This window comes from Notothenia coriiceps, unplaced genomic scaffold, assembly GCF_000735185.1.
Source record: "Notothenia coriiceps isolate Sejong01 unplaced genomic scaffold, NC01 NC01_scaffold00037250, whole genome shotgun sequence".
NCBI classification, from domain to species: domain Eukaryota; kingdom Metazoa; phylum Chordata; class Actinopteri; order Perciformes; family Nototheniidae; genus Notothenia; species Notothenia coriiceps.
Genome location: NW_011369951.1, coordinates 6,811,928 through 6,825,247, shown reverse-complemented (window position 1 = coordinate 6,825,247; position 13,320 = coordinate 6,811,928). Strand labels below are relative to the sequence as shown.

At 40.9% G+C, this 13,320-nt stretch overlaps 1 protein-coding gene across 1 annotated transcript; it reads right to left on the bottom strand.

The window, feature by feature from the left end:
• Positions 1-7,484: 7,484 nt before the first annotated feature.
• On the bottom strand, positions 7,485-10,235 carry LOC104966820 (ectonucleoside triphosphate diphosphohydrolase 4-like). Its single transcript, XM_010796122.1, has 3 exons — positions 10,118-10,235; positions 9,845-10,006; positions 7,485-8,608 (listed from the first exon to the last, which is right to left on the bottom strand). Exons 2-3 carry the CDS (start codon positions 9,979-9,981, stop codon positions 8,374-8,376), a joined length of 372 nt encoding a protein of 123 aa, XP_010794424.1. The 5' UTR covers positions 9,982-10,006; positions 10,118-10,235; the 3' UTR covers positions 7,485-8,373.
• Positions 10,236-13,320: the final 3,085 nt, after the last annotated feature.

The following is a 13,320-nucleotide window of genomic DNA, read 5'->3' as shown; positions in this document are numbered from 1 at the left end:
TACGTAAAACGTTAAGAGTAAAGCGAGTTAAATGTGACAGAAACTACCCGACTAAAGACACTCTTTTGTCGCCGGTAGATGTCCGGTCCGTACTAATTGATCTTCGCAAGGTCGGCGAAAAGCTTGCCGTTACAGGGCACCGACGAGAGAGGACTAACCACCTACAACCGGGTTATCGGCATTCACGGTTGAAGACACTACAGTATCTTCACAAGTTTTAGAACGTGGGGTATTTTGAAAAATAAAAAGTATAAATATGCCTTATATAGGTATGGTCCTACACTATATTATTCAAATAGCATGATAGGTCCACTTTAAAATATTGTAAGGCTCTTTAAAAAAAAAGTGGTATTTCTGCCACAAGCTATGTCGATCAGATCCAACATCAGCCTTGTTTCTTATGTGTGTTAAAATAAATAATGTAACAATGTTCTGAAACTGTATTATATTCTATATTAAAAAGTACCAGACAGAATAGAAAAGGTGAAATACTAGAAACTGTAGGCCAAAACTCTTCAACATTGTAAGATAATAATGAAGTCCTCCAAAAAATCTCAACATTTAAATAAGCCAGCGCTCATCCACTTGCTAACTGTACTTTAGTTGTGGGAAGCCCATCGGATAAGAGAGTAATAGTTTAACACTGTGTGGGCCCTCTCCACTGTTCCCCATCAGATAAGCAATAGTCACAAAGTAGGCCTCGCAGACCCGGTAGCCCCTCTCTTTGTTCCTGGATCAGATAAGAGAAAGCCGGTCCATTAAGTGACAGAGCCTCTATTAAATGAAACATAAAGGCGCCTATATCGGAACACCTGGGGAAAACGCTGCTTTTATCCCGCAGAGAAAAGCGAGCGGGGTTTGGAAGCGGGTTGCTGAAGGGGGATAGAGAGTAGATGTGTGATTTAGATGTTGGGGGGAGTACATCAAATGGAAAGGGTGTTTAGAGAGAGAGATGGGATGAGAAGGGGAAATTACAAAGAGGTAGCACATGTATGAATATGTAAAGTGCAAAAGATGGAGGTGAGAGGAAATGGCAGTGTGCACAGCCAGCCTGAAGAGAGGATGGTACGGGAGGAAGGCCAAGAGAGATACATCAGGGAGAGTTAGAGAAGAGGGCGTGTGAATGGAGTGAGAAGGGTAGTGTGTCAAACAGCTTTGAGAAATAATTCTGCCTCTGCAACCGGAGAGCTGAGCGAAAAGGGCCATGTTCAGAGCAGTGTTCATCTGAAGATAACATCGGCGGAGACAGAGAGAAATTGTCTTACATCTAATGCATCTGATAATGTGCTCACTGTGGAGCCGCATGCATGTGGGTGTGTGTGTGCCTGTGTTCTATGTGAGTGTCTGTTTGCCAATGTGTGTTTGTATTGTTTGTTTTACAGTATCTGTTCAGTCAAATTATATAAAAAAGGATACTAGATTTATTCAAGGTTTTTTATTTCCTCATATGTTTTGATACCCGTCTTATCCAATTCCAGTACTATAACCAATGTAATGTCTGTATACCCAAATTATTGGCAAGGATGGTTCAAATAAGGAAAACTTCCCCCACCCAAACCTCATTATTTTTTTGACACCCTTCTCGCCCCCTTAACTGTGGCTAATATTGTCATAGCTTTTCAGCCCACATTGATAACAAAAGAGGGAATGTTTAAAGCTTTTCATAAAAGTGAGAAAATACAATACCTTAATACCAGATTACCATTAATGTGTTTATTGTCATATGTGTACCGTTGGTCTTTTGGAAGACAAACATATGGAGGTGGTGGTCATTTGTTGTAGTTGTGCTTCATATTTGTGTTAAGATTGTGGCACCAGCCTGGTCCTCACCATGTGAAATGCTGCCACTGCTGCTTGGAAGTCTTTTTTATGTAAGGTAAAGCCAGGGCTTGCTATCTCACTAAAACCTGTTTCATATTTCATTGGACATGAAATATGATCATGGAAGTCCATTTTGTGTATCAGATCTAGTTAGTTTGAAGGCTTATCAGGCAACGGAACACCGCACAGCGTTTCATAACACAACGTTATGACTCTGCAACTGCTCTATATTTTGAGGCAATGATTGCGAGGTAAAGAATAGAAAAATACAGCACATACAGAATAATACACAAGGAATATGTGCTTGAGTGTATTCAATTGGCCACAGAAAATAAGTCGCTTTTTTGTTGTTGCTTGATCACTCTGCTATGGAAACCCTGCTGCGTCGCTGTACTGACCTCCCCCAAAAAGATTACGGAACTTTGCAAAAGTTGGTCAGAAAATGGCCTAGGACAGTGGAATGCTTTGACTAAAGGATTGTACGAAGCACTGAGTTTATGACACAACAAAACTATAATTTATATGGATTCGTTGTATCATGGCTTGTATTGGCTGCAATATCAAAACAGGCATTTGGGATGTTTAAACATTTGGATTAGAGTTCACCAAAGGTTATTAGACTAATCATTTGAAACAAAATATGTTTTAGACCTTTTAAATTATTGAATAGTTCACTGCTTAACTTCTAAACACACATTGTTCACCATCATGACCACATTTAAGATGATACAAGAGCGAAACCACTTTTATCAGATTTACAAATTGACTGATTGATCAATGGGGGATCAGAAGTATTAGATCATAGTCAAGCTAGTTGATCAGAAATCCAGGTAAGTTAACTGGAAGCTTAATGTATCGTACACACGGTTCGGTCGCGTGCTTCAACGGAGACGCTTCCTATTCACTTTGAATGGGGTGACATCACGCTTTGCCGAACTGCATCCGTTGCTTCGCTTTGCCTCCGTTGCTCGCGCTGAAAGTTGAGAAAAGTTCAACTTTGTAAGCGTCGACGGAAGCGCCATCCAATCACTTTAAATGCCAGTACAAGCGCTAGCCAATCAAACCGTGTGCTTGTGTGTCCGTGGCGGGAGATTAATGTGATTGGTTGTTGGTCGTGCGCCAGACACGCCCACCGGCAAGCTTCAACGCGACGGAACCGTGTGTACGATACGTAACTGTTAATCTACAGGTTTTTTCGATAAAATGTCATCTGTTTGGTCACAGTTGGTTTCACTCCAACATACAAAATTAATTGATCACAGAAAACCACGTAGAAGATTTGAATGTCATTCTTCATTTATCAACCTGTCGTTTAATGTCTACATTCACACTGGTAGATTTAGGCCACCATGCATCATAATATATTTCTTAACTGCAAACTGTGAAGCATAGCGCCCTTGATTACATACATGAAAATGACACGCCACTCTGTGTGATTGACAGGCTTCAAACATTTCCCCGACCGGTGTGTGCTTCCTGGCACTCTGCTCTGTATCTGATGTGATAGATTACTGTGCACATTGTTTTCTCCTGTATCAACATATATTTGTTCACAAGATAGATGGCCCTGGATTATTTAAAAAAACAAGATTCATTCTGAAGATTTTGTTTTTAATTAAAATGGTGTCATAAAAATCCACTTGACGCAAGTTGTAAATGAGAAATGTAATTTATGAGCCTGTGGCGCGAGATGTGCGTTCACACTCACCGTGTCTTGCGTTGTTGTGGAGCAGACCATCGTGGGCGTTAAAGTATAAGGGAGGATGGTGGAAAGAAACAAAAGGGAGGAGTGGGAGTAGAGTATACGATTCAAAAGTGAGAGACAAAGAAGAAGTAGGGAGCAGGTAATGAAGAAGAGGTTGTATTGTCCTCGATGATGCGGGAAAGTGTGCAGTATTTTTCTTTCTAGTCACTCAGAGCAGAAAGAGCCTCTCTCTTCGCCTCTCGCTTTTTCCACTCTCTCCTATCTTTTCTTCCATTTCTCTGCTCCTTCTAGTGAAGATGTATGTGCCATGGAGGAGCAAAGGGGAGCGGTGGTGCACGGAGCCAGGGGTTAACACCAGCCTGACAGAGATAAGGGGCTGATGAGAGAGGCCCTGCCAATAAGAATGAGCTGTCACTGCAAATGTACAGCATACAGTGATACAGCTGCACAGATATACACAGCTGCACCAAAAACCATAGTTTGCAACATTAACATTTTCTAGGAGTCCTTAGATGGCATGATATGCAGAGTCTGGAGTTGCGAATGCATTTCAAGGACATAACCAGAAAAAACGAACCACTGGTCAAAGACTTTAAAGAGATGAAACCTGGACACAACCTCTAGCTCCCTGCCAAAACGTCACTATAGGACAATTTGGGAGTAAAAAGATGTCGCCCTGCCTAAATGCTAAGTGAGACTTAAGGGGTTGTGAATTGTGTATGTATGTATTTGTGTGTATCCAGTGCTTGAATTGGGCCGGTACTCACCGGTACGCAGTACCGGCACTTCTGATTTTTACCCATGTGGTACCGGCACTTCTTACCGAGTACCGGCAAGGTACTCAGCCGCCGGCAATATACGTATATATTGTAAACGCAACGCAGCGCAAATGTGGGTCTGACTCTGCCTCACAGAGGGTGACTGGCTGTCTACATGACGTGGCCTGCCGACATTGCCACTTTCATACAGATCATACTAATGCCCTCCATNTTATATTTCTTTACTGAGACCTTTTCGACGTCTATCTCGGTTATTCTTTAATTACGTTGACTAATAAAGGACTAAAAGGGACAACGAACCATATACAGTTATTAAACACTTGTACGAACAAACAAGGTCAAAATATACCGATTATTCAAGTAAGTTAATAGCAAAAACGTTAATTTTTGTAACTATGGATCAGGGCTGATACATGGTAAAATAAGGACAAAAACTCGAGTGACACTAACACCATATTCCAAATATGTGGTGAGACGATCACCCTGAGTATTTTGTATGTGTTTACTGTGCAGAGGATGTGACTCGATTAATCTCCTAAACAAAAATAAACTAAACTATAAACCTGTGTTTACTACGAAGACCCAGTACCCATCATATAAAACCACAGCAAATTCGTTAACACATACAACCCTAACGATAGGTAATCACTATACGGCTAAACTGCTTATACGAACGATATTAAAAGGATTATTGTTATTAAAAAGAACGACTAATGTGGTCTCTAGGTGGTAGCAAATTAACTTTAAGTACACATACTGGAACTCTGGTGTTATTTATCAAAAAAGTATTTTGATTTTCTGCAAGTGTGACACTGGTGGCGCCTTAATCAGATAATTTTTACTACCAAGGGAGTTTCACTTCTTGTTACACTTAAAATCGGACAAGCTTATAGAAAAGGGACTTTGACTTATATCACACAAGAAGATTATATATCTGGTCTATAACTCATCTCAACCACCGACTACGAGAATTGCGATGTCCCGCATTCATATCCAAAGTCTACTCCGAGTGAAAACAAATACAAAGAGTATCTATCGTATTATGAAAAAGTAGTTTAACTCAGAAGCTATCTCCAAGGATTTTTTGGTACTTAAACAGTAGGGGCCTGAGTCTGTACAACAGACACGCTGAGTACTACAACGTAATAAGATTTCTTTCCCTAACGACCTGTATATGGTCTCTTGTTTTGTGACAACGATGTCGGAAAAACATTTGTGGGAACTCGCTGGTGGCCCAGTGTGGAATTGAACCGGTTCTCCCGGAACACGCTAGCTGATTAAAGGGTGGGTGGTCTGGTTTGGTGGTTAAACGTGTTGTCGCTCCACCGGAAAAAGGGAGGCTCCCAAAAATACCCCACCCGGGCACAACATAATACACACGAGGTGGAAAAGAAAACACTCTTAACAATGCGAATTCTGGTTTGTTTAGTTATAAGTGTGTAAACTCTATAATCTTCCAATTTATCTCTTCCTATGATTGTACAAAAATAACCTCAGCTGGAGATGAATATAAGACGTTTGAGGATAGTGAACGATAAGACACTGAACTCGAAAGACTTTGGAACAATATGTAAAATGGTCGGCTGACCAAGGGCCGGAGACACATTTCTCTGAGACTTTCAAAGTCCTTTTTTCTAAGTAGAAGAGAAAACAGGACTAGCGTAAACGTATGGGGGATAATGATTTTTTAGGATACGAGAGACTTAATTCTACTCTTGTTGTCTATAGTCAGAAAATAAACTTTAACCCTGAACCGGTAATCTTATACTTGTAATACTAGCAACATGATGCTACAAAACCGAAACCTACATTAGGTATCGGTTAGATCTTGTCCGGGATTAAATCTTTGAAACCGGCAGCGCACGCGCGCTCCGTGCGCATAGAAACAAAGTAAGTTTAATAAAATGACCTTATAGGAGTGAAATGGATACATATCAATCGAGAGGGTCTGGCGTAACTCTTAAGCCTATTATTATATATATTAACAATTAATCGCGTTTAGAGAGAGATCATATATCCCGCTGCACCACACCCTCACCGAGGGTCACGATAAAAGTAGATTTACATGTTGTACTAACGATCTCTCGTTTTTTTAGTCGTGAATTACTTTTGTCCACCAAGAATCTCTTTTGTCTCCCCTAAATACAGTTAGAAAAAACAGGTTATTATGTTTTTATTTTTTGTTAGGAGTTGAAGTCATAAAAATTTCCACAGTAAAAAAAAATACTAGATTTCCGTCCAACAGGTTTTTTGAGTCTCATTTAGTTCGTTGGCACCAGGTTTTATTTTTACCACAGTGATCAGCCTGACCTAAAAAGCTAGAGCTAAACACAAAATCACGTGTTCCATGAGTTATATTTGTAGAAACAGTGTATACTCTATACGTGTGGTATAATTTGGAACCTTGGTTATAGCATTTAGAAAATTTAATAACTAATATATAAGCAGCTCATATTTTTTTGTGTTGTAATTTGTTAGTGATTAACTATTTACTTCTATATGTATATTTTGAAAGAATACCCCGAGATAGTACAGTTATCGACTCACACCGGGTGTCGCCAAATTACGAAGAGTGTAGAAGAAACATAACCAATGAATATTACATAATATAGGGGATAACCTTTTCACTTGTATCCATATTATATATATATATATATATAGTCTTTTTTCTTACATTTTCCCACAGGCCAACAACAGCTTAAAAAAAAACAATTTTCCTCAAAGAAAAACCAAACATGCCCTGTTGTCTCAAGAAAAAAAGTGCAGAAGGAAACATCCATTAAACTCAGTGTGCTGCTCTGTGATGCTAGTTCAAGCAGATACTTGGCATCTCATCTTGGGTACAAGGTCATCAATGTTTGGGCTCAGGCTCTGAGCTGAGGAAACCCTCTGGACTGAGTGAAGGTGTGCGTGCAATATACCAGCGGGCCAGATCTAATAGTAATTGGAAATTATCCTGCGGGCCGAAATTAAATCCACCAAGGGCCTGATTTGGCCCCCGGGCCTTGAGTTTGATTTGTACAATTAAATTACTCAAAGTATTTCAGTACTCCTAAATGTCGATGTTTTACCTTATATGTATAGAACAACCTCCACCAAATATTAGATTTACTACCAAGAAATAGACAAGTGTTGTTTTAGTCTGATCTCCTCCTTTTGAAAAAACAACCATACAGGTGTACCATAAATCCTTTATTACTGAATTTCAATGTGACAACACTTATTTCGCATTCATCTGTGCAAACATTACACTACAGACCGTATTCGTATAAATAATGGGGCATGTGCTTACATTTACAATCCCCTCACAGCAGTGATATGACAGCTTCTGAAAATGAAGCCCAACGTAAATATATGCCACGGTATCCGACGTTAAAAGTCCGATGACCCAACATAAGAATTTCAGCAGGGCTTTCGGAGAGATTTATTCTCTCTCTAAAAAAAAAAAGAAGACGTTTTTGGAGCTTTTCCCAACAGTGAGAAGACATGTATTGCACTAGTATAGCGATAAAGGATACTTGTCCTGTTGAGAAGGAAACATTTTGGGGAAAAACTAAAAGACTATTCCAGATGGGATGTGTTTCTCAACTGCATTACAAACTCCTCTTTCGGATAATTATAGATTGGATTGCATTTGAGTTTCCTGTAGAAACGGCAAGTGCTTGTACCATAAACCAACTATAACAGAAACCAACAAAAATAGATATGATCATACAAATCAAAGGCATAAATAAAAAGGCAAAATGTCGAATACGTCCAACTTTTGTGTAATTCAAAGTTTAGACTCCATATTTGCTAGTGAACAAAGAACCGTTGTTTGTTTGGACATGAATAGGAAAACACCTGGAGACAAGAACAGGCAAGAACGTGGATGAAAAAACACGTCATAATTAAACAAAAATAACAAAAATATTTTCATGGCTCAGGTAAGCCGGAAGACTTACGTAAGATCTTCCTCATATGTCCAATTTGTACTACAATCTCTGTTGCAAGCAGACTTCAAACGCTCACGAACAAGCAAACAGCTCAAGGAGATCTGCTTTGGAAAGTCACACCCTGTCAAGACTTTTAGAGAGTGATGGGGATTGTGGGCGAGCCGAGACCCTCCTCCAGCCAGGGCACAGAGGAGGGGGTGCAGTGCTGGGCCGCGCGCCGGTGGATGCGACGCAGCCGCAGCAGATACAGCATGATGGACAAAACAACAATGAAGAAACAAGCCAGGAATAAATAGTGGTTGTTGACAAAGGAGAAGCTGTGCCGCCAGTGAGAGTGCACTCCTTTCAGACCTTCCTGCTGGATGTCCCTGAGAGGAAAACAAAACATAAACATTAGACCTAGAGATAATGTGTTCACAGAAGTTCAGTTCAGTGCCCTGCTCATGTGTTGAGGTCAAGAAAGTTTGCGTTGCACTCTGCTCTTTATCCAATAGTGTTTTATTTGTTGTCTCCATCGTCACTTTTGCTTTAACAACATACATTTCCCCCTATGTGGGATGAATGAAGTCATTCTGATTATAACCTTAGTAACATGTATAAGGCTTAATGTAAGTGCAGCCTTTACATGTTCATATTTAACTGTAATGTGTATTTTCTAAGTGTACTAATTATTATTGTGTTAATGTTTCATGCGTGCAATATTTCGTCTTTTATTTTGAAGTTCAAGCTCACGTCTCGTTATGCTGTTCTCGCGTGAGTTAGAGAGCGAGAACATGAGAAGCACCCTCAGAGTAAGATGCACGGATACTTACAGCTCCGTTAGTTTTGTATTCTTTCTTAAACATATAAGTTGTGAAGAGAACTGAAGAATACTTCCCTCTGTTTACAGAGCATGCAGCCCAACGAGTTTTCAAGGTGGAATAAACCCGTAATGAGAAAGCCACTTGTGTCTGCCTGTGCTTCGAGGGAATTACACTTAAACCAGCAAAACTGCCATCTTATTCAAAGTAAGCTGGATCAAGAGTAGCTAGTCCATTATTAAATCACAAACAATATTACATTGAAAGATACCCGTTTTGTTGGATAATCACTTTAATGTATTTGTAGTTCAGTGTCATCCACTTCCTGCTAACGGCTTGGTGCTCAGTTACACACAATCCTGAGTACTGATCATTGTTTTGATCACTGCCATGTGCTGTTATCAAAGATAGCTTAGAAGACTAGTCAGTCATTCCTCCACTCACATGGCAGGACAGATTCCTAACAATCATTACTTAAAGTCAACTTCATTGTCAATCTTTCAGCTTGTGTGTACAGACCAAGACAAAGCGTTTTTCCCCTTTAAACTGTGGGTTTTTCTCCGGAAGTGTTTCCTTGTACGATGTGAGGGTCTAAGGACAGAGGGTGTCGTTTTCTCATACTGATATTCTGCACAAACTGTGCTGTTGTATTTGCTGTAAAGTGTCTTTACTGTAGGGTATTTTTTATTATATGTACAGCACTTTGGCTCGACCAAAAATCGTTTAAAAATGTGCTATATAAATAAAACTTTATTTGATTTGAAAGCTGGATAGTAAGTAAACATGAGAGAAAATCTAACTGACCTCAATGGCAGAAAGCGTGTCCTGTAGAGAATAGCTCCAAGCGTCCATTGGACCTCTTTATCGTAGACCAACAGAGCGGTCTTCAGGTTTTTATAGTTGGCTGGGAAAGAGAAGCCTGAGTGCAATACTTCATGCATCCACGCTGATTTGAAACACTGGTACCTGCAGGCATAATAAGAAAAAAAATCATAAATAATCTTGTCCAAAGAAGCAGGAGTATTTTGGGGGGGATTTGACCAACTGTTAGCGGTTTGATAATCCTGCGTGACTTACTTCAGCCTGTGAAGATCAGCATGTGTGGCGTACAGGCCAGAGTCAAAGCGCTCCTTCAGAGTCTTCCACTGGGTGGAGCAGTAACTCTGTAAATGTTTAAGGACAACATCAGGACATCAATAAAAAGTACCTTGGTTACAAATTAAAAGAAGGGAACAATTAGTTATTTATTTATGTTATATCTAACATGCTCTGTGAGAGTAATTGCAAATTCAAATAATGCACAACTGGAATACACGTCTTGTTTTAGTTTTGCATAAATGGACTACAACTGTGGCAGCTGCTCAGTCCGTAGATACTTAGCTCGGTCACTGGTTCAAGTCCTTTACTTTCGTTGCAGTTGTATATGTCTTAAGTGTAATTTGGCTTGGCTTTCTATTTTGTATGGACATGCTTTTGATAGCTAGTCGCCTGGTCTCGCTCGTGGATTTCGATATCGGGCACATCGGGTTCGGTGTGTAGTCGATATATTATTACCGTAGAGACAAAACTAAGGTGATGTAAGTACAATGAAGCAATATTTTATAGTTTACGTAAAGGATTTTGTTCCCCAAATTATAGGGTGATACATTATAGAATTAACAGAGTATATAAACCCATTGCGCTATAAGTGTCGAATTTCTACGGACGATTTTTGTGTAACTAATTTGTTAACAGGAAAAAAACACCGAAATCGGCAGATAGGTACCTAAGCCTTGTTGAAGCAGGGCCTTCCAAAGACTTTGGTAGCACGTATAGGTCCATTCCTTGTTCGTACATATAAAGTGTTGCCACCACACGTAAACATTTTTCGGAGGGAGTGTATAGCATCGTTGTACTTATGGATATAAGAAGGCAGGGACGGACTGAGGGAGAGAGGGACAGTGGGAGAGGTCTTACCCCTTGACATCAACTCCACTTCAGGGTGCTCGACGTGTCCCCGCGACCACTTCCTTTCCTGGCGGCCTCAGGACCTGTACCGGCCCCAGAGGTGTGTACTAGCGTATGCTTCACGGGGTTTTGACATTCGAAACGAAGAGGTGTCGTCCAAAATAGGTGTTTGTTAAGAAAAAAAACAGCGTTCCAGAACCAAAAACAGTGAGTGGGAAACAACGAAGAGGAGGGAAGGTTGGAGACGTAAAGGGACCAAATTTTTTGGGAGTCATAACGGAAGGTAAAACAGGGGACCGTCTGGCTAACGAGAGGTAGGAGGTATAAGGGCGTGACACTTCGGCGGACGTACTGGGAGTCGCATGTCCTCTAGTCTGACTCCAGCAATTCGAGTACATTCTGTTTTAGACGGTATACACGCACTGATATATGACTATGATGCGATATAATATGGATGATCGGATCATACCATATATCATATATAATATCTTGCAATTTACAATTACTCGGGTTACTTACAATAAAACACTACATCACTCAATACACGTCCCAAACGTATGTGACGAAAAGGGAAAACTTGAGAGTATAAGGGAATTTGGTGTACTACGCGGTTTAACTTGAAGTGACAGTAGAAAAATATATCTAAGGTCGGTAACAAAGAAACATACAAAACTCTTATGTCTTTACCGGTAAGAATTACAGCGGGAAGATTTTGTACGGACACTATCTGTTTCCTACACACGTTCACTAGTGAGTGGCATAAATCTTTTATGACTTGGTAAAACCTATATGAAACCACGTAGCACTCCCAGGGTTCGACTGAAAAGAACCAAGGGGGTCCTCCTTCTAACGGTTCTTGAATGACGGCTCAAATGAATCCGACACTGCGTGTAGGCGTGTCTGTACAAATAGCACGAATAACACAGGTGGGAAGGACCCCAAGCCTCCTTTGGTCGGGTCCGCGTTTCTATACTCCTCTCACATAGTTTTTATGACGGTGGGCTTTGTTTCACTGTCGATATCAGTCTAGTAAAGAAGACATTTTATAGAGAATTCCATGGATATACGTTTGGGAGAAGGAAGTACAGAAAAGATGAAGTTGTACACAGGGGGAAGACACCTTTCTCTGAGCTTCAGTCCCTTTTTTCTAAGGAAAGAGAAAACAGGACGTAAGGTATGAAGATATTTTTGGACAGACTTTTACTCGACTAGTCTCAAACCGTGGAATACTACAGTATTGCTACGAAAACCGAACCATTCGGTAATTCGTTCGGGGGGGGGGGGGTGGAATAGTGGCGGCACTTAGAGGAGCGCTGAGTCTAAATTCTGCTTGTGGAGTCGAAGCGTTCAGAGGTTCCCTAGATCTCTCCCGACTCAGCCTCCGTGGTACACAAAAAACTTGGTTAGAGAGAGTCCTCGCCGCCCCCTCCCCGAGGAATTAACAATGATGTTCATTGTCTGTGCTCTTGCTCGTGATAACCTTTGTCCCGACTTCTGTCTCCCCTTAATACCCATTACGACGTTACTAGACACAACCGATAACCTCGGTTTGTGATAGTCTGTGGTCACAAACCATAGACTCTGGGATATTGTATAACTACTTTTTGTCATAGTATCCCCTGAAAATTATGGGTCGTAATACACATGAATGTGAGCATGACGACTAAAGAGCGTCCGACAACCAGTCGCTACGCCCACTCTGCGTTAAGAGGGAGGAGCTGGGCACAGGAGGCGGCGACTGGACGTCTACTCTGAGCCAAAGGCAGGTTGTCTCTGTCGATTGTTCGAGGGTAGACCGCTCGTGGTCCTCTGAACTGGTCACAGCTGTGTGAGGACGGTCGGCACAAGGTTGGCCGGCGTGGTTGCTCTGAGACTGCGCAGGGAGTTGCCGTTAGGTTGGCCGGTAGTTGATGTTGTTGTGGTCAAAGATCGCCGCAGAGCGCTCACAGATGATTGCGTGGCTCCTGCACCGACGGCTAGTACCCGCCAGCTGAAATGACGGAGGTTTATGAGGTTCCGACGGATTCCATTGGAGTGTCCTTTCCAGAAAACACGAGTAAGACAAAAGTGTGCTCATTCTTCCTCGTGCGATACGGGGTTTTCTCCTTGCAGATCTACAGTGAGACAACCATAGTACACCTTCATTGATAAGCCATTCCTGTGTAAACTCCATGAATAATGACAGTTGGTAGTAAAGTAACAATATCATGAAAAGAGATTGCTGTAAACCTTCAAAACCTCAATAAGAATGGATCAATGAAAGACTTAGGTCTGAAACTGTTTGTTATGAATTTATTACACTAATAATAATATCTATAAATTTTTTTTTTTTT